Genomic DNA, 26,071 nt, shown 5'->3' with positions numbered 1-26,071 from the left:
ATCACAATCTGCAAATTTAACTGAGTTCCAGGTAACAACTGCCTCACTCCGAAACAGTCAGCAGTTTCAAGCTTCTGTAAAACTGCCATTTTTCAGCTACAAGAATGTGTTAGTGTAATGCTTATTATAATTATCAATTTAAATGGCACTAAGTGGCAAATTTAACTACATTAATTACATCTTGTTTGCATCCAGACAATGATAGCACCATTTATTCTAGATTCAAGTGTGTACAGGGAATGTACAGATGATTTATTTCCTCCCCAAAAGATGCAGTGTAATTTATGGTTTTTAAAATTATTATTGCGAAACTTAAAATAATTACTAAAGAGCTATGTAGGTTCATTTAAATCACCTGGGTAGAATAAACGTTAGTATGTTAGACTCATTCTTGGATCATTTTGTTAAAGAGCACATTAAATTAAAAATGTTGGGAAGGAAAAAAGTCAGATGCCAAAGTATTAATTTATGAACCTTTAACTATTAGGAACATTTGCCCTCAGACATATCTGTTGATTAATTATAATTTGTTTACATTGTTACAGTGAACCAAGTAAATTTATTATTGAAATTTCCCCACAGGTTGAAGAGAGTTTTGAACCATCCAAGAAACCTCCAGTTCTTACCATTCAGACTGTTGCCTTAACTCAGCCAGCTGATGAAGTCGTTTAAGTGCTTTTTCTTGTTTCTTCTCATCTTTCCATGACTTGGAGGCTACATTTCGAGCAAATTCTCGTTGCTTTAATTCTTTTAGTCTCTGTGGACAAAGAAGAAAAATAGAAAAGATACTATAAATAAGTAATATATTCTTTTTCATTCTCAAGACTCCTCATTAAACTTTGTCCTGGGCACAGAGGTAACTTTCCAGATGGGGAAAGTAAAAGCACTTTCTCCATTGTCTGCTCCAAGATCAATTTAGTTGCCAACTCAGTTATCAGCGCTTGTCACAAGCACTACAGAAACATGGGGTGGAGCTTGACCCCAATCCTTGCTGGGACCACCCTGGCTACATAACTACAGTCATCTGTGTGCCTGCAAACACAGAAATGGGAAGGTGTGCAATATATGAGTGGGTATGAAGGGAGAGGAGGTGACGGAATGCACTTTCCTCCACTCACTGCCCGCAGCCCTCTCACTTGTAAAACATACTTATTTTTATTCATGAAAATTGATGTTTTTAAATACATTGGGTGAAATGATCTTGTTTCAGTAAAGATTATCTGTTATTGTGGAAGATTTAGTTCAAAGCTCTAAATGTGATTCTTAACTCATTCTTTTTTTCTGGTGGAGACTTTTATCCAGTGCAGATTTCTATATGTATCCCGGAGGACAAAATTGGATCAAGGATTTAAACTCAGGCTGGAGACTCAGTCTTGCTTGATTTAAATTAACCTACCACCTCTTTTAATTAATCTTTTCTCTAAAACAATTGGCTTACGTGCAAATTGGATGCCACTCATCACCTGTTTAGATTTCTACTTCAGAATCTGCCACTAAACACACCTACTGATATTGAACAAATTGAGAAACAGCCACAATCAAATGAGCATCTTTGAAGTTTGGAACTTAAACCTGAATTGAGAGTATATTTGAAGATTAGTCTCCCTTAATCAATAAAAAGTGATTTTAAACTGCCTGAAATCTGTACCCATTTAATTTGTTTTTCTTTCCCAAATTAAGTATAAAAGATGTTTGCCAGGAATGGCAAAAACCACACAGCTATCAAGTGAGGTTATAACGCTCTGGTAAACTATTTCCCATCTATTAAGCAATGGCTAAAAGCTTTAATGATCGTTAGCTTTGTTCTTGAAAAGGAACATGATCATGAGAGATGGTAGCCAGATAACTGCTACAAGACTATCTAAAGGAGGCAGACCAGCCTTTCAGAGGGAGAATATTCGAAGCACAAAGAATAAGAGTTTCATAGAATGAGAAAATTCTATGCCACAGGAAATTTCAAGAAATAAAATTATGGCCTATGTATTATCAAAAAAACAAAAAAAGGATCAACAGTTCTCTAGAGCTGATAAATAGCAGAGGGTTTAACCCTTCAAGGATAGTCTTGGTCAGAAGACAGAAGAGAGGCTTGTAAAATCCCCATTTTTATTTGTCCTCCTACTCACTCTTTCTCAGCCCCTTTATGCATAATAATCAGTTCTTGGAGTGAAGGCTTATCTTATAAGCAAAGACATTTCGGAAATTGTCCTACGCAATTTAAGAACCCATATAAAATGCAGTTCAACTGTGTCAAAGAGAGAAGATGATTACTGTGGTAAAAAGGAGAGGGATTTTTTTTTTACCCTCAATTATTACTGAACATAAAATACTCTATATTATATTCATTAATATTTTATATTAGTAGTATGTAAAACCTGAATAGCCTAAGAGAGGAAATTCATTCATTTACTGACAACATCTGATACTTGACTCTCACTATTGGAATCTTGTTTCCAGGTATATCTGTTTCTTCCACCAGCCTCCCAGATTCCAGGACTGTACTTCTATCTTTGAGTTATGTAAATCGTTGAGAATTCTGTCTCATTCATCCAACAATAGATACCATTAACTCCTACTATGTAATAGCGACATAGCAATTTACAAATCAATTATTTTCCCTTCAAAGGAGACAGACAAGTGAACAAATACTTTTTAGGATAGTGTTGAGCTTCTTAATAGGGGTGGACACAAGATTCTTTGGAAGCAGACAGGAAAAGTTAAGACAGATTGGAGGTAGGGATGGAGATTCATTGTGTTAAGGAAGTCAGAAAAATCAAAACGCTTTTAAGGAACACAGAAAACTGGAAGAAGAGATTTTGTTTAAAGACATCTAGCCACAGATTTGGTTTAGCCAATGCTGAGTGCTCAATACTGCACAGAGAAAACATCCCAGAGATCTACAGAGGGTTCCCCTCAAGTTTTCAGTATTTTGATTAATAGTGCATGTGCGTGAAGAACTATTCCAGGCCAAGAAAAGAGCCACCTGAAGGAATTAAAGGCAACAGTGGCTAGCATTCATATAGGGTCAGGAATAGTGGCTGATCTTACCAACAAAGCTGAAAAAACTCATGGGGCATTAAATATAGAATTCAGGGAGGGCTTGTTTCAGTAGACAATAATTAGTAATAGGTTAAGCAATACTTTGGATTTGCCTAACAAGCTATAAAAGCAAGAAATAGAAGTATAAACCTAATTCCAAGTGAAACTGCATTTCAGAACCAAATTCAAGAATATTTATAGAAATACAAAAATATTCAGCAAAGACTAAGAAAAATTAATGACATCTGACATCCAATCAAAGATTATCAGGCATGTAAAGAACCAGGGAAACAGCCCAAAATGAGAAAAATAGTCAACCAATCAAGACCTATACAGAACTAACACAGATGCTAGAACTGGCAGAAAAGTGCATTGAGAGAGGTATAACTGTATCCTGTATGTTCTAAACTAAAGACCAGATTGTGATCTGCTGGACAATTGTGGAACTGGAGTCACTGAAGAACGGGGAGGGAATATTTGCAAATATAATGAGTGAAAATTTTCCAAATTTCCTGAAAACTATAAACCCACAGATCCCCCAAAAACCTAAAGTGCAAGAAACATGAATAAAGCTACACGAAAGCTCATCATAAACAAATTTTTCAAAATCAGAAAACAATGACAATTTAAAAGTATCCAGAGAGAAATGACATATTTCTGTACAGAAGAACAAATAGTAGGAAAGCAAAAGTATTCTCACTGGAAACAATACAAGTGAGAATACAGTGGAGCAACATTTTTAAATTTCTGAAAGAAAATAAAAAACTTGTCAAATAAAACTTTATACCCAATGAAAATATCTTTTTTAAAAGGAGGTGAAATAAAGATGTTTTCAGACATGAAAAGTTGGAAGAATTCATAGTGGCATACCTACATGATACAAAATATTAAAGAATGTCATTGGGCAAAAGGAAAATAATATTAGATAGAAATATGTGTCTACACAAAAGAATGAACACCAGAAATAGTAACTACAGGACAAATAAGACATATTTTTTATTATTTAAATGTAGTTAGACTGTTTAAACGAAAACAAAAGCTATGTTTTTTGAGGTCTATAACTATTTTACAAATAAAATGTTTGACAACAATAGCATAAAGGCTAGGAGGGGTAAAATGGTAATATAGTGTTGAAAGTTCTTATTCTATACATGAAATAGCATAATAAGAATTGAAGGTAGACTGTATTATGTTAAAGTGTATTATATACCCTACATTGATCATTAAAATAATAAAACAAAGTATTTTAGCCAATAGGACTACAAAGAAGATAAAAGGAAATAATTAAATTTACTCAATCCAAAAGAAGGTAGAAAAAAGTAAAAAGGAAAGTAAAATAGATGGGGTAATTATAAAACAAATAGCAAGATAACAACTAAAATCTAAACACGTCACAAATCAAATTAAATGCAAATGTTCTAAACACTGGAATTAAAAGGTAGAGTCTGGGGGCTGGCCCGTTGGTGCAGCTCTTAAGTTCGCACGTTCTGCTTCTCGGCAGCCAGGGGTTCACCAGTTTGGATCCCAGGTGCAGACATGGCACCGCTTGGCACGACATGCTGTGGTAGGCATCCCACATATAAAGCAGAGGAAGATGGGCACGGATGTTAGCTCAGGGCCAGGCTTCCTCAGCAAAAAGAGGAGGACTGGCAGTAGTTAGCTCAGGGCTAATCTTTCTCAAAAAGAAAAAAAAGGTAGAGTCTGTCAGTTTGGATAAAAAGCCAAGATTCAACTATTTGTTAATTACCAAAGCAAACTCTAAAATACTAGTCTAAAGAAAGCAGGAGGGGCTCTATCACAATAAGACAGAGTAGAATTTAGGGTAAAGGTATATTACCAGGAATAGGAAGGTTATTTCACAATGATAATAGAGTAATTTAATCCGGATAACAAAATAAACCCAAACATTTATGCCTCTAACAAGAGAACTTCAAAATACACAAAGCAAAAATGAATAAAACTGCAAAGAGAAAAAGGTAAATCCACAATTATAATAGGAGTTTTCAATGCCCCTCCACTAAACAACAACAAAATGCTAATCACAAATACCAAACTTCCGGAAAAGATTACACCAAGGCGATCACGCATATTATAAAAGACTCTTCCAAGAGTTGATTTTTCTAATAACAAGAGAGCTGTTTGGCACTGGATAGATAAGGAGAACTTCCAAGAATCCAGAGGTCAAATTTTGCCAATCTCTTATTTTAGCTTGGGTTTTCCCAAGTTTCTACTTTTCTTCTCTTGTTCTGATAAAAAAAAATTCATTTATTTAAGCAATGGCACAGACTATAATTGTCAGTAATGCTTCTAAGTTTAAACAAAAAATAAACCAGTTGGAAAAAAAAATTCCTTGAGGTTATATAGCAGATCAGCTCTTACTGAGAAAAGCTCAAGACAAACACATTTCAGGAGAAACTATAGAAAGCTCAATAACCAGTTGCTTATCAGTAGAGACTCAGGACGAACACGTTAGAGCAGGTGAGAGGGTGAACCTCGCTGGGATGGGGAGAAAAGAAATGGCGAGTAGCACCTAACAATAGGAGGAATAAAACCAAGTGTTTGGTTTCCAGAGGTGTTTGGATGGTAGACAACACAATGTAGGGATTAAGAGAAGAATTCTGAAATCAGTCAGACCTGAGTTTGTATATTGTTTCTGTCACTCACTATCTTTGAGACTCCAAGAAGTTACTCAATTTTCCCTAACTTCACTTTACACATTTGTAACTTGGCAAACTATGAGTATTTACCTTGTAGAGTTCTTGGAATTATTATTTGATCTGGGAAATGTAAAACCCTGAGCATAGCACCTCATCTATAGCAAACGCTCAATAAGTATGAACTAGTATCACTTTTAGAGGTAGGGATTGGTTAGCTTTTATGGAACTTTGGGAAGCAGGATGAATAAGGAACCCTTGATTTAACAGGCAACAGGGAGCTATTAAGAGCACTTGTCTCATGTTCTTATTGAAAACAGAATGTTTGAGTGGTTTTCATCTGGACAGTTTTACAAGACTGGTAAACGGAGCCTTTTCTAAAGGAGAAGACAGAAAAAGGAAATACGCTGGGTGCATTCCTCACCCTTGCCTTGAATAATTTATAATGTTTAATTGAAAGATTTGTAATTTCTGTAAGTCCAAAATCATAGGTCACTACTGAAGAAAATTGTACACTTTGGATTACAGTGTGATTTGTTGTCAGAATTTTCTTTGATAAATCTTATCCGAAGTTTGCCCTTGGGTTTAATATTATCCAAAAAGGACCTCAATCAGGAAAGAGGGTAAAAGAGTGGAAATCTAGTATTTCCTAGAGGGAAATAGGGACATCTAGGTCATCTCCTTGTATTTTTAAAAGAAATTTAAAAGAGAAATGGCAGAGCAGATGCTCTTCCTGGTCCTGAAGAAAGGCTACCTGCCATGGTGTTTGCCCATATCAAAAGCAATCCAAAAAGGACTGATGCAGGGATCAAGCTAAAGAAAGAAAAGTCATCCTCACATAGATTCTCCAGGTTTCACGATGCATTTCATTCTCTCTCAGCAATAAGTGAAATAAGGTTTATGGAGATATATTTGCCAAAATGCATTTATGAAATACTTGGAATTTAATTTTCTTCTCAGGTTCATTTTAAAAGCACAAACTAAGCAATCGTTATTTCCCTACCTGCCAACAAGAATGCTTGGCATGTGCTTTGCAAATGGAATTCAGCTGTGAATAAATAAGTGCAGAGGCAAATTGATCAGGTCAGTGAGTGTCTATGTGTCTGAAATAGCAATACTCCCAAGATTATTGCTTACCAGTCAGAACATGTATGTGAACATCAGCCCACTCCAGTCAGCACTCTCCGTTCAACTTCACTGAAGCAGAACACACAAGTGAAATGAATTTACCCAAGTGGATCTACTATTTCCTCTCTTAAGTAGAATAATTCCTTCCATTCCTGCACTTTCATCCATAGATCCCAGGGTACTTTGCAAGCATTAATGATTTTCTTCACAGCAGAGCAAAACTCCAGTGCAACAGGTCAAAATTTTTAACCTCGTTTTAGAGATGAAGAAATAAACATATGGAAGGTTAAATGACTTGATTCACACCAAAAGAGAGATCAAGAAAATACTTGTGACGTGAAAACAGAATGTTTAATCTTCATGAGGATAAGGAGAAATCACAAGAGTTTATGTAAAATCCTAGACATTTATAATAGTTTCATTTTGTGAAAATAAAAGTCTATCTAGTTCTGAAATATTATTCATTTTTTGGAAATGTTTTTATCAAAATGATTTGGAAGACATTTATAGATCATTAACAATAATCTAGAATAGGAGAGGGTATAATTCGAACAACAATATGATCAAGATATAAGAATTAAATTATATAAAAAGTCTTTATTATTTCTCAGAAAAATTCTCCATGTTGAAATGGGATTTTCCTTATTTTCTGCTCTTTTGCATGTCCTTATCCTTTATGTGATCTAGTAGCTTTACAAACACAGATAGTGAAATGAACTAAAAGATTTTTGTAAGGAAGCTACAGTTGGGCTTAGAAGCTACGGTTTGGGCTACTAACCAAGATAAGTTCCCTACCATGTTCTAGAATTAGTGCATCTGAGCATATTTGCCTCTGATAGGATTCTCTGCTCCAAGGATAAATTGTGCCACAAGCAAGCTAAGAAGGGGTAAGAAGAAATGAAACTGGGGCTGTTACCCTGCCTCCATCCTTTTCTTCACATATGCTAAATTAAATACTTTACAATAAGATCTGGAGGATTCTTCCTATGTGTGCTGGAAAATGAATTGCTGAATTCTAAATCTGATTGCTGATGGTCACCGCTCTGTGCTTTGACAATCAGGATCTAGAGATTCCTTTTGGGTTCATTTCTGGACTCTTTAACTGCCTGAGCCCAATGTTCAGGAGAGATATAGCCAGGACTGAAGACACCACTGTTTAAGTGCTAGTTTGAGGATGTTTCTAGATTCTAGGGCAACCTGAAAATGTGGTTCATGTAAAAGAAATTTCTTTATAACCCAAAGTAGCCTGGGACACCTCCATGGCTTAGAGAGGGGCATATATTCAGGTGCTTAAGGAATATCACCCAGGCAAGCCACCATGCCATTCCCTTCCAAGGCCCAGGATCCCCTGAGAAGTCCTCAAATTGCAAATTGACAGCTCTAGTGTTCCCATTTCTTCTGAGAAGTTCCCAAGATCCTTCCATCCTCCAGCTATTATGGTCAAGATCCAAGTCAGCTGTGATACGAGGCATGAATCTTTATTTGGTTTAATTGCAAGGTTTATTTGTTTTCTGCACCATGGTATAACCAAAGCTAAAGTTTGCAGTGCTTTTGTAAGTCATACATTATCAGGCAAGAATATAACCAATCCTGTATCAACGTCAACATCTCTAGTGATTGTTGTTGCGAAATTATTAACAGCATTACGAAGGAAGTGCTTTGTTGATGAATAAATGGAAATTGCTTTTCAGACTGGTTTAGTAGTAGAAGTCAAAGGGCTTTTAATCTCCAGCCTTTGCCATGTTCACAGTGTGGTAAGAACACACCAGCCAAGTCAGAACAATATTAATTCCCATGAAGTGTCTGCAAAGAGTGTTTTTAGGTTTGAAGAAATCCAGCATTTCAGAATGAGCAAATGGAAATTCATTAATTAAAGATTATGACTTGAGTAAACATTTGATTAGACTAATATCTAGTTAATAAAGCCTCAGAAAAAATAATTTTGCATTCCATCACAGTTTAGACCTTGGAGAATAAGTTCAATGTGAGAAACATATGAAAGATTCCAGACCAGGAAAATCCAGACACTTTTCCTCATGCAACGGGGTTTCAAAATTATCAATATTTCTTTGGAGAAAAAGTGGAGAGTGTCAGAATGTTTCATACCTTCTTTATAAGCTAGTATGTAAATTACCACTTTAAAAAGTGTTCATCTTAAAAAAGTGTTATTGAAGCCCAAAATTTGCTCAACTGAATTTTACAAATCTCTATCTTTTAGAAATACTTCCAAGTATCAAAATGTAGAGCTAGAATGGGTATCAAAAAAGAACTGTTAAGGATAGTTTCCAATGTGAGGTCCGTTTCTATCTTCAGCACTCCTAGCCACGTGCGGAAAAGACCAAGACCTTAAGGAAATCTTTTACTTATTTCCTTTTAAAGCTCAAGGGAATGAATCACATTCTTTGTGGGAAAGTTTTAGGAAATGACTGTGTTTGCACTAGGCCCTGAGAGTCTAAAAAGGAAATCTTAAGAGCATCCCATGGCAAACCTCTGCCCTCCCAGATTGTGTGGCTGCTGTCATGATGCCATCTTTACTTGGCAGGTTATTATCTGCTCTGCAGCATTCTTTCCCAGCTGTGTGACTCCTTCATGGCCACCTTCTCTCCATTCAGTTCATGAAGAAAACTTGACCTAATGCACTCTGACCCAGCTATCCTGCTGTTTCCTTAAGAGCAATCTCTTGTATTTCAGCATCTTGTACAACCTAACATTATATGGATTTTTAAAAGCTCTTTCAATTTCTACTTCATCCTCCCACTCTTTCATACCCTACTATAGGGTCAGCAATGCCTGCTGAGAATATTGCACGCAGAAGTCTTTAATCTGAACATACTTGCCAACCAAGACTGTCTTAGTGCAGGGAAAGAGTTTTTGAGATTTCCTCAATTTCCTACCTAAATGTTGTTCTGAAACAGAACTGTCTTTGGGAAGAAACTATTAAAATAGAGACAGAAACAGAAACAAGAAATTAATGAAATTAGATTTTGATGTAAAATTGAATTTTGGATCATATTAATCTTACACAATAAATAGAAATGATATTTTAAAGCTAAAGATATCAGTTAGTAATGAGTTAAGCTACTCATTCTGTGTAGCAGAAACTTGGTCACAGTGGCTTAATCAAATAAGGTTGATTTTACTCTTAACCAAGAATCTATATTCAAGGAAGTCCACGGCCCAATCTTCTTTCAGCTTTCAGTTTCCTCCAACTTGAGCATGTGGCTTTATCCTCTTGGTTGCAACAGACCTGAGAAAGATCAGGTAACCAAACTGCATTCCAGGTAGGAAGAAAGAAGAGGTAAGGGCAAAAGCTGATGCTGTTCTTTTTTTTTTTAATCTCAAAGACAACAGCTCTTGGGAAGCTGCACCAGATAGACTTCACTCACATACTATTTGCCAGAGGGATATCACATGCTACTGACATTTAAGTAAGGGGTGTGGGAAATCAAGGTTTTTAGCTAGGCATATCGCCACCCCTCAAACAAATCTAAGTTTTGTCACTAAAGAGAGAGAGTGGGATGGACCTGGAGTAGGTAACCAGCAGTGCCAGCCCCACTCAAGTCGCTAAATGTTGCCAAAAATTATGGCTGCAGTCAGTGTTCAACCACATGCACTGCTCCTTTCAGTGCCCCTCCACAAGCTCTGCGTCAATGGGATGCAAAACACGATATGAAGTTTCCAGATCATTTTACTCTACATCCTCATAAAGGCCTTAATTAAAAATTACTAATTCTCTTGAAAGATTTGGAATTGATTTTCTACTTAGGTATATTGTGTTAGAAGTAGAGGTCAGTAAAATAAGGCCAGTGGGACCAATCTGGCCCTCAGCCTGTTTTTTATAAATGAAGTGTTACTGGAACAGAGCCATGCCGATTTGTTTACATCTCATCTCTGGCTACCTTCGAGTTGAAACGGCAGAGTTAAGTTCTTGCAACAGAGATGACATGATTCAAAAAGTCAAAAATGTTTACTATCTGACCCTTTCCAGAAAGTTTGCCAACCCCAGTGAGACAAACAGCCTTGTTCTTGTTAGTTCAGGGTGAAGGAGTTTGATGAACGGTGTGTAGGTCGGCCCCAGGGAGAGCCCTGAGCCGCCAAAGCGGAGCACGCGAACTCAACCTCTACACCAGTAGGCGGCCCTGGAAGTGAATTATTTTTAAAATTGAAGTTATTTGAACAAAACTTTATCAACATCCATAGCTATTACTATTCAAAAATAGCATTTCATATGTTCTTTTCTTCAGTGATTTCAAAAGCTTCTGGGAAAAGTATTTCAAATGAATATATTAACACTAAGATTAAATTTATACTTTAATTTGAAGTGGCAAGATACGTGATAAATCTTAAACTTTCAAAACATTGAAAGAGTTGCATTGTTTCAAAATTAGCCATTCTCAGATTTTTAAGTAAAGTGTGACATTTAAGGAGAATATAAACGTATGTGTGCCTTTGTGCACATTTATAACATCTGTATAAAATTTGGCCAGGGTTTAAAGGACTTAAAAATTTGATGGATGCTAGTCACTATTTGAAAAATGCTATGACAACAAAGAATATTTTAGTTATATCTGTACTTTTTCTGACACAGTATGCATTATTCACGATGTGTTTTATATCTCCAAATATGTTTACTACATAAAATTTTAGGTTGAAATGCAGAAGCACTAAAACCTGCTTAGATAGGTTTTGACTTTTAAAAATAATCTTATTCATAAAGAAATATAATGCAATCATCAAAGAGACTCCATCTTTTCACTTTTCAAACTGACAAAGTCATAATGTTTTATAATACCCAGTATATTGATTATACGAGGAAATAGCACATTCATTCACTCTTGGTGTGAGTATAAACTGAGGAGTCCCTTCAGAGGGTAATTTGACAAGAGAAATTACATTTCTATTTCTACCATCCCCCTGCCTCAGCAATTCCACTTCTAGAAATGCATCCCTCAGATACAATTACACATCCAATCAAAGACTGTTCCCTGGAATATTGATGGAATTACGTTTATAAAAATATGTATATAATTCTTGAATTCTTGTTCTTAACCAATACTAAAATTGCCTGTCATAGTTTCTTTTTAAGAATGGTACACAAGTTATAACCATGTCTATAAGCTGTATTATTTTTTATTCCTTTGTATGTACATTTTTCCTTATCCTCCATCCTGAAGTTAGCTGAATTAAAACAAAAAAAGAGAAAGTCTATCACATTACTTTTACTGTTTTTGTTGCCTTAAGAAATATTTGAGTATAGAGAAAAATTCATCAAACTCAGTGCCTAAAGAATCAGTGGCCTCAAAATTTTACCATTTCAAGGCTAGAGTCATATAATATCACATCTTTTAACACTTCTATAAAATAAAATAAAATACAGTGTCAGTTGAAATGAGGGTGTTTTAAGCAATTAAAAATGAAAATTCACAATTATGAGTCAAAAAGCAAAGCAGAAATAAGGATTGCAGGAGTTGGGTAGAGTAAGAACAAAGCAAGATACAGACAAGGCCAAGGGTGGGATTCTTGCACGTGGTGAAAATATCACAGGGCTCTTTTTATCTCCTTTTTGATGAAGTATTTGATCTGCTTTCACATCAAATCTCTGAAAAATACCATAAATTTATAACTATTATGAAATGAGATATTTAATGTGATTAACTGAATTTTGTAATTCAAATAAAGACATACACTTTGACATCTGAACTGGTTGTTGATTGGAGACAAATTATACCTAGAGATGAAATCTGTTTGGAAAGCTCAGCTATCAACAGCTCTTTAATGGTGCTATTTATTCACTCCTTAATTCATTTAGCCTATTTTTAATTAAATTTCCTAAGTCTTATTAACTACAGTAATTCAAAATTTGGACAATTAAATCTATTAGAAGAGGTAACTTCAGAAGGCCATACGTTTCAATTTTCCTAAACCAAGCCATCTAACCATTAGTTACTTTACAGAGTATTAAAATAAACATGGGTCACAAAAAAGCACACAGGGTTATTCAGCTATAAGTAAATAAATATGAAACCATGAATGAATAAATTTCATATGAACCTTCAAATAATTGTAGGTGGGCTGAAAAATATGACCTTTCAAAAATTAATATCAGAAATAAGAAAAATATGAATGTACAAAACAATCTGCTAAAGATTGACACCTTATCAGCAAAGACTTTATTTCCTTTGGGATACATAATATTTATGTTTACCATATTTATTATCATGATGAAATATTGAAAATAATGCAGAATTTTAACTATAGAAAACGTTTTAAATAATGATACAGATATTTGATAAAACACATGTCGCCTAAAAATTCTACACTGAGGAAGAACACTTAAGTACCTTGGAAATGTATGCTGTGACAGACACACTGTTCACTCAAAATTACACCCTGCCCCCTTCCTTCTTTGCTAACACAAGATTTTTTTTTTGAGTTTTACTTTTTCTTTTTCATTTATTTTAGATTCCATGTATTACAGATACCATACAGTATTTGTCTTTTTCTGTCTGGATTATTTCATTTAACATAATGTCCTCCAAGTTCATACATGTTTTTGTAAGTGGCAGGATTTCCTTCTCTTTAAAGGCTCAATAACATTTCATTACACATACATATTTATATCACATACTTTTTGTCCATTCATCCATTGATGAACAATTAAGTTGTTTCCATGGCTTGGCTATTGTGAGTAATGCTGCAATGGACATGGGAGTACAGATATTTCTTTGAGATAGTGATTTGATCTCCTTTGGACATATACCCAGAAGTTTCATTTCCTTTGGGCGCATATCCAGATTACTGGATCACATGGCAGTTCTATTTTTAATTTTTTGAGGAACCGCTATACTGGTTTTCATAGTGGCTGAACCAATTTACATTCCCACCAACAGTATATAAGAGTTCTTTTTTCTCCACATACTTGCAGGCATTTGTTATCTCTTGTCATTTTGATGATAGACATCCTTTCAAGTATGAGGTGGTATCTCATTGTGGCTTTGATTTGCATTTATCTGACGATTAATAACATTGAGCATCTTTTTATATATCTATTGGCCATGTGTGTGTCTTTTGGAAAAAATGTCTATTCAGGTCCTTTGCCCATTCTTTAAATGAGTTATTTGGTTTTTTTGCTATTGAGTTGTCTGAGTTCCTCACACAACATATTGTTTTTGTTTTTTAGGTATCATGGAGCAATTCCTTGACCTCAGATGTACATGTGACTCTGATCTTGTCATGGTTATAAATAAACTCCTACAATTTAGCCAAAAGAAAATCATAACAAACTCAGTTTCCATGTTCAAATCAACTTGCCCAGTGGCCACTGTGTTCTTCCTCGCAATGTTTTAAAATATTTAATCACAATATAAGAGCAAATACATAAAGCAAGGATGACATCAAAGTACTATGTACAAGACTCAGCTAAAAGTGCAAGTGCTTTATGCAAGTTAATACCTTCAGTTTTCACAACAAATCTATGATGTAGATACACCTATTATCATTCCCATTTCACAGGCGAAGTGAAGACAGCCAAAGGCGGAACCTGGCAGCCAGGACAGTTTAGAGTGTGACTCTCACCAGCCACAATATGTATCTCTAATGCAAATTTGTCTTGCATACCAATGGAGGAAAATTCTTTCTAGGTGAAAATATTTTATGCCCTTTTGAATTTCTAATTCAGGGCTTCTTTCCAGAACTTTTCCCTTTCTCCTTTACATACAGGAAAATGAGATCCAGGTAGGATGAAGACCAGGTCTTTTGCCAAATGCCACTCTGTAAGTCAATAGCCAATGGGGATTTGGACTGAGACTGTATATCTATGCTTTAGAAAGAAATCCATTAGCTGCCAAGTCTGTGGGGCTGACACTCCAACTCATCCTGACAGCTGAATGTTTGAAGTTGCCAAGTTTTTCTGAAATATAATCATTGTTATCTATTAAGAAACAAGTTTGAAGGCAAATGCTTTAAAGAGACTGAACTTCAGTTCTTTTTTAAATTTTTTAGCTAACATTCTGTTATGTACACACAATCACAGTCAAAAACACACCTGGTATTTTCATTTTTACCCTAAATATGCTTCTAATGTAAAAGGAAAAATTGCTCTGGACAAGTTAAACAAGGAAAGAATATTTTATTCAAGACTATTGCAATAAAGGAGAGGCCCTATTGCACTAGGGGAGAGAAATTGAACACAACTCTGCAGAAACAAAGGACAGGAGGATTTTCAAAAGAACTGAAGGATGTTGCCCAGAGGCACATCAATGTGCTTAGGCCATCTGTGTTTGCTAATTGTCCCTAACTGAAGTTAGGCTCCTATCCACCCACAGAGACTGGAAGACAGGGGCTCTATGTCTTTTGATGATTACCTTTCAAAGGTATGACTCCCCGGTCTTGAGATAGACATTTCTGAAACAGGGAAAGAAAGAATTACGATTGCAAGTTTTCTAAAGTAAATGCTCTGAGAAAAGGGAGGTCAGGGACATACAGTCAGGAAGAAACCTGTCTCAAGTTTAATCAAGCTGAGGGGAAGATTAAGGCCATCTTGGTCAGTAGAGAGTTTGGAAAATGCATGTGCACCAGTAGAAAGAATTAAAAATATTCATTCATCTATTTATTAACAAAGATCCCTGTTAACATTTTGGTGTTTGCCCTTTCAATGTTTATGTATCACTTATCTATAAATATAAATTTTGTCACACACGCAAGTTTATAGTCTTTTCCATCCATTTCTTATCAGGCCAGGAAACAAGTGAAAACAGATGAAAATTTGTCTATAATGACTGCAACAAAACAGCAATTGCCCACATGAACAATGAGATTTTTACATGTTAGGCATTATGCTAACCCTTTACTTAATAAAATGATTTAATTTTCTCCAAAAACCTGTAAGTACTTTCGGCACACCCACCTCATGTTTTTATATGAGGAAATTGAAGTTAAGAGATGCTGAGTAACTTGCTCAGAATTATACAATTAACAACCAATTTTACAGAATTTGTTTTAGGTCTAAGATGCCTGATACCCAAGCGCTGGCTGGTAACATCTACACTCTATTTTCTCAGATCAATTCTTTACGTACTTTCCAGTCCATCATTACTCTCCCTTAGAATCATGACATTGCCATCCTCATAAGACCAAGGCTTTTAAATCATATTTCAAAAGTTATATTTCCATGCCACATAAACTGTAGTTTTAAAAACATGCATCTATGGAAGTTTTGAAATGTTCATTTGGGATTTTACATCTGAAATTTAGAATGTCTCTGTGCCGACAACATAAAAACATCTACCTTCTCCTCAGTTAACAAGTAAAGCTTCTGGGATACAATTCAACTTCAGAAAAATTATTATTTACTGAAGCAAGATTCCAAGCCAGGAAGTCTCTTTGCTTTCTCCAAATGCATGTGACTTACTATAAGAAAAGCCCATTATGTATCTTATTATACTTCAGTCCAATTTAGCAATTCCCAACTCAGGTTTGCCACAATCCTGGGTCTTAGAGAAAATCTCAAGGATTTTTATAAAATACTACCAAAGTTCTCAAAGAAAATTAATTTAAATTTGCTTTTAAATAAGTCTGATCCTGTACTCTGAGCAGTATGGTGTTAAATTCAAGATTATCAAGAAGTGGAAAAACAACCAAGAGTTATCCAGTTGTTAATGCTGTTCTGTGCAAGGCACTGAGCGAGGTGTTGTACATGAGAGAAGATGAAAAAGATGCTCACACAGCTAAGAGCATGGGAAGGGAAAGGGGATACAGACATGGTCTCCAACAAGGATGGTTTACTTGTAAGTAGCAGAAATCTACTAAAACTAGGGATAGTTTCATGGAAGGGCACAGGGTATCTCACTCGGAGACCTGGCGAGAAGTGTAGCTAAGCTGCAAAAGGAAACGACACCAGGAACAAAACCACTATGAACTGAGATGATTTTATCTGTCAATAGAGGATTGCATGGTCTCCCGTCTCTTCTTTTCTGGGCAAACAAATGTCATTCCTCCATCTCTCTCTACATGCCTTTCTATATTTTGGAATGTATTAGACTGAAACACAGCTACTTCAAGCTCTGGCTTTATTATATTCAGAAGTGATGGATTCTCTCACTCTTATTTCTAAGTCTCAGAGGGAAAGAATGTGTCTGGCAAAACTAGAACCAAGGGTACATACAGGTCCCAATTACTCATGAGAGGGTGAGAGCTGTGGCATAACTCTCATTTAACAAGAGTTTCAGGTACAAGCATTGTGAAAAAAGGACATAAGCAAATTTTCTAAGACTTGGGAATAAGGCAGAAGAGAAAATGTTCAGCACAGAAAATTATTGTATCTTGGTACATACACAATCTTAATTCACAGCAGAATGTAAGAAGTATGCAAGAGATATAGCTAAATTTTTATGAGAGACTGTTGTAAAAGATTGTAATAAGAGATTATTTTAGGTCATCTATGTGTATATGTACATGCATATGTATGATATATATCTATATATCACAAAATATGTAATACAAACAATTATATAACATCACATTCAAGCTGGCAGTTCAAACTGTCATGAGGTTTTCATATATAGTTATATCATTTAAAATGAGCCTCAGTAAAGATATTGATACCTATCATTAATTTAGTGCTTAATTTATGCCAAACCCTGTTAGAAATGTGTTAATCCATCATGTCGTTTAATTTTTAGAGTTACACTATAAGGTAGATATTATTATTTCTTCCATCTTAGAGAAGGTGTAATTGGCTCTTAGAGAGGGTAAGAATTTGCCAGAGATCACAGATCTAATAAGTAAGAGGCAGGATTCTAACGCATATTTCTTTAACTAATTCGCTTAACCACTATGCATTACTATCATTTCAAGCCCTGATGATGGTAGAATTCTGTTACAGAGATGGGACTCTAATGTCTTGTGAAAAACTACAAGAGCAAAGGCAAAGGATGATAAAATTCTGGAGTATTCAAGAAAGACTGAGGAGCTATTTTTAGCTGAAACATGTGATGTATAAGAAGAGAGAAACCAAGTCTGAAAGAAAGCCCCCTGAGCGTGGGGGCTGTAACAATTATGTTAAGCAGGAGAGAAAATTAATTGAAATTGTTCTTGAGGGAAGAAAGTATGATGGTAGTGAACATGATTTACAAGGTAGGTTGGGATGGGAAAATAAAGAGTCATAAGAATCTGGCAAGGAGACTATTACACTGTCCTGTCAAGCTCACCTACTGAAGTCTACTTTATTGAGTTGATATGAATAATAAGTATCTTGAAGCCATCCCCGAATGGACACGGGTATCCAAGAGATCAGCTAAAATCTAATAAGGTGAAAAGCTGTCAAAATAAGTGAATGGTAAGCTTAGGGTGTCTATTACTGTTTCTTGTCTATCACTTGTTTTCATTCCAGAAAAAAAAATTGTTGGAAAGTACAGGTCATTGAAATTCTCTGCCTAAATGCAAGACAATTTTTCTCAACTCCTTATCCATCAGTAAGTCCTATTTGACTCTACCTGTAAATTATAGCCTATATTAATAACTTTTTTATTTTCTCCAATGCTTCCACCCTAACCCAAACCATCATCAGATCCTTCCTGGATAACATAATAACTTTCTAGCTGGTCTCTCACCTGCCAATTTTACGCTTCCTTACTTCTATCCACTGTTCACAAAGCAAACAAAGTAATCAGTTCAAAACATTTTTCAGAGTAAGCCTCTTGCTTGATCAAATCTTATCAGTGATTTGGAAGTGATCTGAGACTAAAATCCAAAAGCATTCAAATTGTTTGTGATACTATATATGATTTAGACAGTCTGTACCTCTCCAACTTCATTTTCTATCATTCTCTCTACCCTGCCCCCACAATTCTATTGCACTTCCGTGATGCTTATTTCTTTTCTATTACTCAAATACTCCGTAATCTTTCCCAACTCAGGAACCATGCCCTTGCTGAACCATCTTCATTTCTCCTTAGATGGCTGATGTATTTTCTGCTTCAGAATCAAGGATCATGCTGTCATAGAGGCTTATCCCTCTGAGGAAGGGTAAAAGCTGTGGTAGAGTATACCAGATCAAGGAAAGAACATGCACAAAGATCCATACACAACAGAAGGGAACCTATAAAGCTAGAACAGTTACAAGTAGAGTTGGGACGAAAAGTAGGGGAAGGTAAGAGATGAGATAGGAGAAGTAAGTTTATATCTATAAGGTTTTTTCAGCCAAAATAAGGAAGTTAGGTTTTATTTTGCACTCACAGTGGTGTAGAAGAAGGCAATGAAATCTTTTAAGTAGAGGAATGATAAGGTAATGATTGCACTTTAGAAAGATGAAGTGGGGAGCAGGCAAGACGTTAGGCAAGAAAACTAAGCAGGAGATGATGGCGTCCTGACCTAAAATGAGAGGCAGTGTGGGGAGGAGCTAGCTGAGGGGATTATTTAGGCAGCAGAATTAATTGTTGGGAAATTACTCATCAATTAGAGATCTATTTGTACTCTTGACACTATTATTACCAAAACAAATCATTTATTTCAGTAAGATGTTTTCCTCTGGTTAAGCCCATTAGTGGTTTAATTAAACAAGTAGCTCTATTCCTATAATGAGAGGAAGATATTGTAAATAGACTGAGACATTTTATTTTTAAGAGCTAAATGGGAGGAAGCAGTTAACACTCAGATACACAGGGAAAATTTTTTTAAAAAGCATTATTTCAGGCACTGGGGATTTTAGAGCAGTGAGACATGTCAGAGGTGTTTAATCCACAAGGAAAACTAGATACTCCCAAAGTGAGCAAATTGCTGAAAGGCACTCTGAAGGAAGAAGCTGAGTTTTACAGTTATTCTTGTTTTGGAATTTTTGTTCATGTTTGTTTTTGAAGATTTTGAAGACATACAGAGACAGCTAGGAAGAAGGAAGAAAACCAGGGGCTACCAATAGCAGCCATACAGTACGAATGACCATGGTTTCCAGTGACCTGTTCTGCAGACAAACCCAGCAGCTTTCACTGAAGAAACCAATGGCCAACACAGCCACCACAGACACCCTGCAGATTTCAACAGCTTTCACCCCACAGGGATATGCATTCACTGACACCAGCTGCCTGAGTCTCTCCCTGCTCCCTCCCTCCTCACCCCCAAAGGAGCCCAGGAGCCCCACTAGCAATCAGCCTAGACCTCTCTGGCTGTGTGAGAGCAAGATACCAGCCCAGATCCCTGGGAATGACCCCATTCCCATGCACACACTTGAGGCTAGCCCCTCCAGCTGTGCATTTGTGTGTGTTGCCAGCCTGACACCCATAATTGGCCTCCACTGCTGTGCACATTCCCAGGGGAGACTGTACAGCCATGAGAGAGCACAATGACAGCCAGGGTCCCTGGAACTGCTTGTGGGCCAGGATTACACCCATCTTCTGTCACTGGCCTGCACCACTGTGCTCGTATGAAGCTAGCCCATCCAGCTATGTACCTCAGCCTGGTCCCTGTCACCAGCCTTCACTGCTGTGTGCCCATGGAAAGACTCGAGGCATGGTAGTGCACGATGACAGCCAGGGATCCCATAGCCGCCAGTATGCCCACAGTTGGCCCTTGCCACCTGCCCTCACCCCCACCACTACTGTGTGTTTGCAACAGTTCTAGCCACTACACAAAACTTGCAGCTAACCTGAAAAGCCAAGAGTGTGCACATCACTGGCTCTGGCCAGTACTGCTGCTTGCAATGTACTTAGCTGCTGGACCTGAAGGTACTGTTGAGGAACCAAACAGCCCTTGCAGCCTCGATGGACCTCTGACTGATCACCAAGGATCACATAGTTGTTGATGCTGAGGACCACAGTGGCCTGAACCAATGAGCCACAACATCTCCCCCCATCCCCAGACCTGGTGCCACCATGTATCCTCACATTTGGCACCTACACCATTAGACCTGGGGTCACAACATGCTCCAGTGTGACCCCGCCTGCAGAGGAAAATCTTCCCTTACCAAAGTCAGTCCATAAAGTCTGGTAGAGATGACTGCTTCTTCAAATGTGCAGACACCTACATAGGCTGCTGGGACCATGAGTAACCAGGAAAATATGACTCCACCACAGGAATATAGTAAATTTCTAGTAACTGGCCCCAAAGAAATGGAGATTCAGGAATTTCCCAACAAAGAGTTCAAAATAATTGTTTTAAAGATGCTCAGAGAGCTACAAGAAAACACAGATAAACAATTTAATAGTATCAGGAAAACAATGGAAGAACAAAATGATGGAAAATACAAAGAAGAAGCAAACAAATTTTGGAGCTGAAAAATACAATGATCAAACTGAAGAATTCAATGTAGACCTTTAATAAGAAACTATACCAAGCAGCAGAAAGAATTAATGAGCTTGAAGACAGATCTTTGAAATTTTTCAGACAGAGAAACAAACAGTGAAAAGATTGTAAAAGGAATAAAGAAAGTCTATGGGACACCATTAAGAGAAAATGTATGCATTATTGGACTTCCAGGAGAAGAGAGGGAGATGGGGCAGAAAGCTTATTTTAAAAACAATAGCTGAGAACTTTACAAACCCAGGAGAGATTTGAACATCCAAGTTCCTGAAGCTAATATGTCATCCCAAAATTTCAATCCAAAATTATCTTCAAAGGCACATTATAATGAAACTACCTAAAATCAAAGACAAAGAGAGAATTTTAAAAGAAGCAAAAGAAAAAAATTTCTCTCCTATTAGGGAACCCACATAAGGCTATGAGCAGATTTCTCAGCTGAGATCTTAGGAAAGAATGGGATGAATAGGATGATATATTCAAAGAGCTAAAAAAAGAAACTGCCAACCAAGAATATTTTACTCAACAAAGTTGTCCTTCAAAAATGAGGGCAAGAAAAAGACTTTCCCAAACAAACAAAAGCTGAAGGAGTTTATTAACACTTTTTCTGCCTTACAAAAAATGCTCAAAAGAGTTCTTAAAGCTGAAACAAAAGGATGCTAACTAGTAACATGAAAACATATGAAAATAAACAATACACCAGTAAAGGCAAGTACAGTCAGCATTCTGTATCCACAGATTTTGCATCCATAGAGCCAACCAACAGCAGATTGAAAGGCTTATGATGGTTGTATCTGCTCTGAACAGGTACAGACTTTTTTTTCATCATTATTCCCTAAACAATACAGTACAACAACTGTTTACATTGTATTAGGTGTTATAAGTAATCTAGAGATGATTTAAAGTATAAAGGAGGATGTGCATAAGTTATACGCAAATTCTACTCCATTTTGTGAGAAACTTGAGCAACTGCAGATTTTGATATTCATGGTGTGTCCTGTAACTTATCCCTCACAGATACTGAGGGATGACTATATATAGTCAGATTCAGAATACTCCACATTACCTAAAGCGATTTACAGATTTAATGCTATCCCTATCAAAATTCCAGTGGGACTTTTCAAAGAAATATGATCCTAAAATTTGTGCGGAACCACAAAACACCCCAAATAGCCAAAAAAAGCTTGAGACGAAGAACAAAGCTAGAGGCATCACACTTCTTCATTTCAAACTATACTACAAAACCACAGTAAACAAAACAGTATGATACTGGCACAAAAAACAGACACATAGACCAATGGACTGGAATTGAGAACCCAAAAGTAAATCCACACATATATGGTCAACTAATATTTGACAAAGGAGCCAAGAATACTCAAGGAGAAAAGAATAGTCTCTTTAATAAATAGTGTTAGGAAAATTAGAAATTCAAATGCAAAATAATGAAATTGGACTCCTATCTTACACCACTCACAATAATTAACTTGAAATGGATTGTGTATTTAGACGTAAGACTTGAAACCACAACTCCTAAAAAAAAAACAACAGGAACCACAGCAATATCTGGAAATGGAGGTTCCAGGAAATGAAGAAGTGCATGTGACCAGAGGCTCCAGGAACCACCATGGTGCCTGCAATCCACCCCCTTCCCCTCACCTGGGAGTAGTGGCAACACCTGCAACCCTGGCCCTCCCAGCAGGGGCTTTGTCCAAGACCCTGATGCCCCGAGTAGTGGTGATGCTGCCTGTAACCTAAGGCTCCAGGAACCGTGGCAGTGCCCAAGACCAGCAGTTCCAGGAATCGCATTGACGCCTATGTCCAGAGGCTCCAGGAACTGTGGTGGCACCCACGATCCAGGTATCCCCCCTTGCAGTAGTGTCAGCAGTGCCCATAACCTTGGCCCACCTAGCAGCAGCAGCAACACTCCCAAACTTAATGCCCTCAGCAGGAGTGGTGCCATCAACTCCGGAAAACATGGAGCAGCAGCAGAGGCAGCACACACAACTCCTACCCACTGGCTGCAGTGGTGCCCAAGGCCCCAGGGAACCAGGTAGCAGCAGTGGTGGAGCCCACAATCCAAGTCCCCCCCAACCACAGTGGCACCCCACCTGTGAACATAACAACCCTGATCGCCCAGCTGCGAACCTAACAACCCAGGATGTGACAGAGGTGCCCATGACCACTGCTCCTGCCCCTGTCTCCCCGCCCCCCCACCATGGCAATCTCAGAAGCAACAGAGACACTCGTTAGCCCGGTAACCTCAATAGAGACACCTGCGACCAGAGTGACACAGGGACCTTGGCAGCAGCAAGTCTGAGGGGTGGGGGAAATGGGGTACAAACTTTCAATTATAAGATGAATAGATTCCGGGGCTCTAATGTACAGCATGGTGACTATAGTTAACAATACTGTACTGTTTACTACAAAGTCGCTATTGAGTAGAGCTTTCATGTTCTCACCGTAACAACAACTAAGTGCTAATTATGTGAGGTGAAGGATGTAACAAATCTGAATGTGGTAAACGTGTGGTAAATGTGTGTGTGTCAAATCATCACATTGTATACCTTAAACTTACACAAGGTTATATGTCAATTATATCTCAATGAAGCTGGAAAAAAAGATCAACTTTCAATCTTGAAACAACAATAACAAGAAAAAAATGAGGGCTTTATTTTAAATTGTAAATGAAAAATCAAATGAATTCTGTGAGTGACAAAATAACATGTCCCTAATAACTGGTATTTGGGCTGTCTAACCTGATAATAGAATATAAACAGAATTTCTAGAGTAATATATGAATAGGTGGTCAAATAGACTATTTTCCCTGAATATCAATTGTCTCAGTTAAGCTTGTGCTAAAAATTGGAAGGCAGAAAATTAAGTCAAGATCTTGGACAATAATTTACCATGCTGACAATGTATACAACTGGTAGATCACAGGCTTTGGGAAACAGAGGTGGGAAGAAGGGCTGAATGTTTATTATGAAATTTGAGAAATCTGACTAGTGCTCTTTTCAAATAAGTTTGTTTTCTGTGAAAATAGACCATAAGAGTATCCAAGTCAAATCTATGATTTTCTTAAGTAGTTGCTCTGAATTATCCCGATTCTAAAACAGACCACTTCTTTGATTTTTTTTTTTTAACCATCAATTAGTTTTACCTGTTCTAGAACTGGCACCTCTCACACATAGCTGGTAGGGATGTAAAATTAACCAAACACTTTGGAAACAGTTTTGCCAGGTTGTTGTAAAATCAAATATATATTTACCCTATGATATAGCAATTCCATTCTTAAGTATTCACTCAAAAGAAATAAAAATATATATACACAAAATATGATAAAATTTGTGCCAAAATTTCAAATTAGCTTTTCATAACAATCCCCCCAAATCAACAGTTTCCAAACAACTCATTTTGCCATCAACAGGAGAAGGAATAAACAAGTTGCGATAGATACAGATAATAAAATATTGCTAAGTAATATAAAGTATAAACAACTGATTCATGCAAGAGCATTGATGCATTCCAAAGTCATTATGCCGAGCTCAAGAAGCCAAACACAAAATAGCACACACTATATGATTTCACTTATAAAGAGAGCTAAGGTGATGAAAATGTTCTATATCTTGGTAGTACTGCTGATTACAGAATTTTAGGCATTTATCAAAACTCATTAAATATGTGAAGTTAACTGTATGGAAATTTTACCTTAAAAATACACTGTAAACAGATGGGGCATGGGTTAGTAGGATTTCAGGTGAGAGGAGACTAAAGAGACATAAGTAAATGTAATGTCTAATCCTGGATTGGATCCTGGACTCAGAAAACAATAGCTCTAAAGGACATTATTGATACAATTGATGAAATCTGAATATGAGGATTAGAAAATAGAGTTGTCTCAGTCTTAAACTTCCTAACTTTATAACTCTTCTATGTTTATGTAAGATAACGTCATTCTTCTTAGAAAATGCACACTAAAGTATTTAGAGTTAAAGGGGCATGGGGTCTCCAATTTACTCTCAAATGATTAGAAAAAAAATTACATCAATATTTCTACAGAGAGAGAATAACAAAGAATACAGAGAAAATATAAACAATTGGTGAATCTGGGATATATGAGAGTTCTTTGTACTATTTTGTTAATTTGAAATTTTATTAAAATACAAAGTACCCTCCACATCAAAAAAATAAAAGCAACAAATGCACAATTTGAAATTTCAAAGTTCTAATGTGTATATAAAACACAGTAGAGTTAATTTGGGCCTAATCCCTTTTGGAAAGTGTTTTACAATTTACCCATCATAGATATAGCAGAATCTCAGACCAGCTTCTATGGACTATGCTTAATCTTATGATTGAGTTTCAAGAACTGATATGTGATTGAAATGAACAGTTTATTTTTGGAGACTGGCTTTCAAGGATGATGACTGTAACTTTGTGTAATTAATAGCAGGCGATTCTTATCTATTTAGCTATCAAGATCAGTGCCCTCTGGGAACGACTGGTAGTCCCTAAAGAGAAAACATTTCATCAACATAAAGAAACACATGCATTTCTAATTTTATTACTCCAGAATAGCATGTGTCCAATTAATTGAATTTAGCAGGAGGCCATTAAAAATGATTTATAGAGAAGGGGAATTAAAATACAGTCCTCATATATTTGAAACTGTGACTTGGTCAGTCACAGCACTTTTACCTAAACTAACTAAGATGGTATTAAAAGATTTAAATTTCTTGAAAGTATTAACAACTTAAGAGCTATGTTAAGTGAATATTGCTTGGCTCTTAGCACAATTCTGTGCACATAGCTATTAACTAATGCAAAGGAGTAAAAGCTACAAGTAGTCATGTTTGACTCTTAAATGATTTCCTAGCAAAGTGAGTACATAACAAATCAATGTTAAAATGGTTGAGACAGAAGCCCACGCTCTCCTCATTTAAGGCCAGAGACAGGAGACTCAGGCC

The 26,071-nt window shown here is 36.6% G+C and overlaps 1 protein-coding gene across 1 annotated transcript in view; it reads right to left on the bottom strand.

Moving 5' to 3' along the window:
• Positions 1 to 26,071, bottom strand: part of ZNF804B (zinc finger protein 804B) — a 501,979-nt gene that overhangs the window by 16,917 nt on the left and 458,991 nt on the right. Inside the window, exon 3 of the mRNA XM_070265637.1 lies at positions 627 to 757. Coding sequence (XP_070121738.1) covers positions 627 to 757 — 131 coding nt within the window. The remainder of the gene's footprint in view (positions 1 to 626; positions 758 to 26,071) is intronic.

Source organism: Equus caballus, chromosome 4, assembly GCF_041296265.1.
Source record: "Equus caballus isolate H_3958 breed thoroughbred chromosome 4, TB-T2T, whole genome shotgun sequence".
Classification (NCBI taxonomy): Eukaryota; Metazoa; Chordata; class Mammalia; order Perissodactyla; family Equidae; genus Equus; species Equus caballus.
The sequence above is the reverse complement of the archived record's forward strand: the minus strand, read 5'-3'. Positions and strand labels throughout refer to the sequence as shown.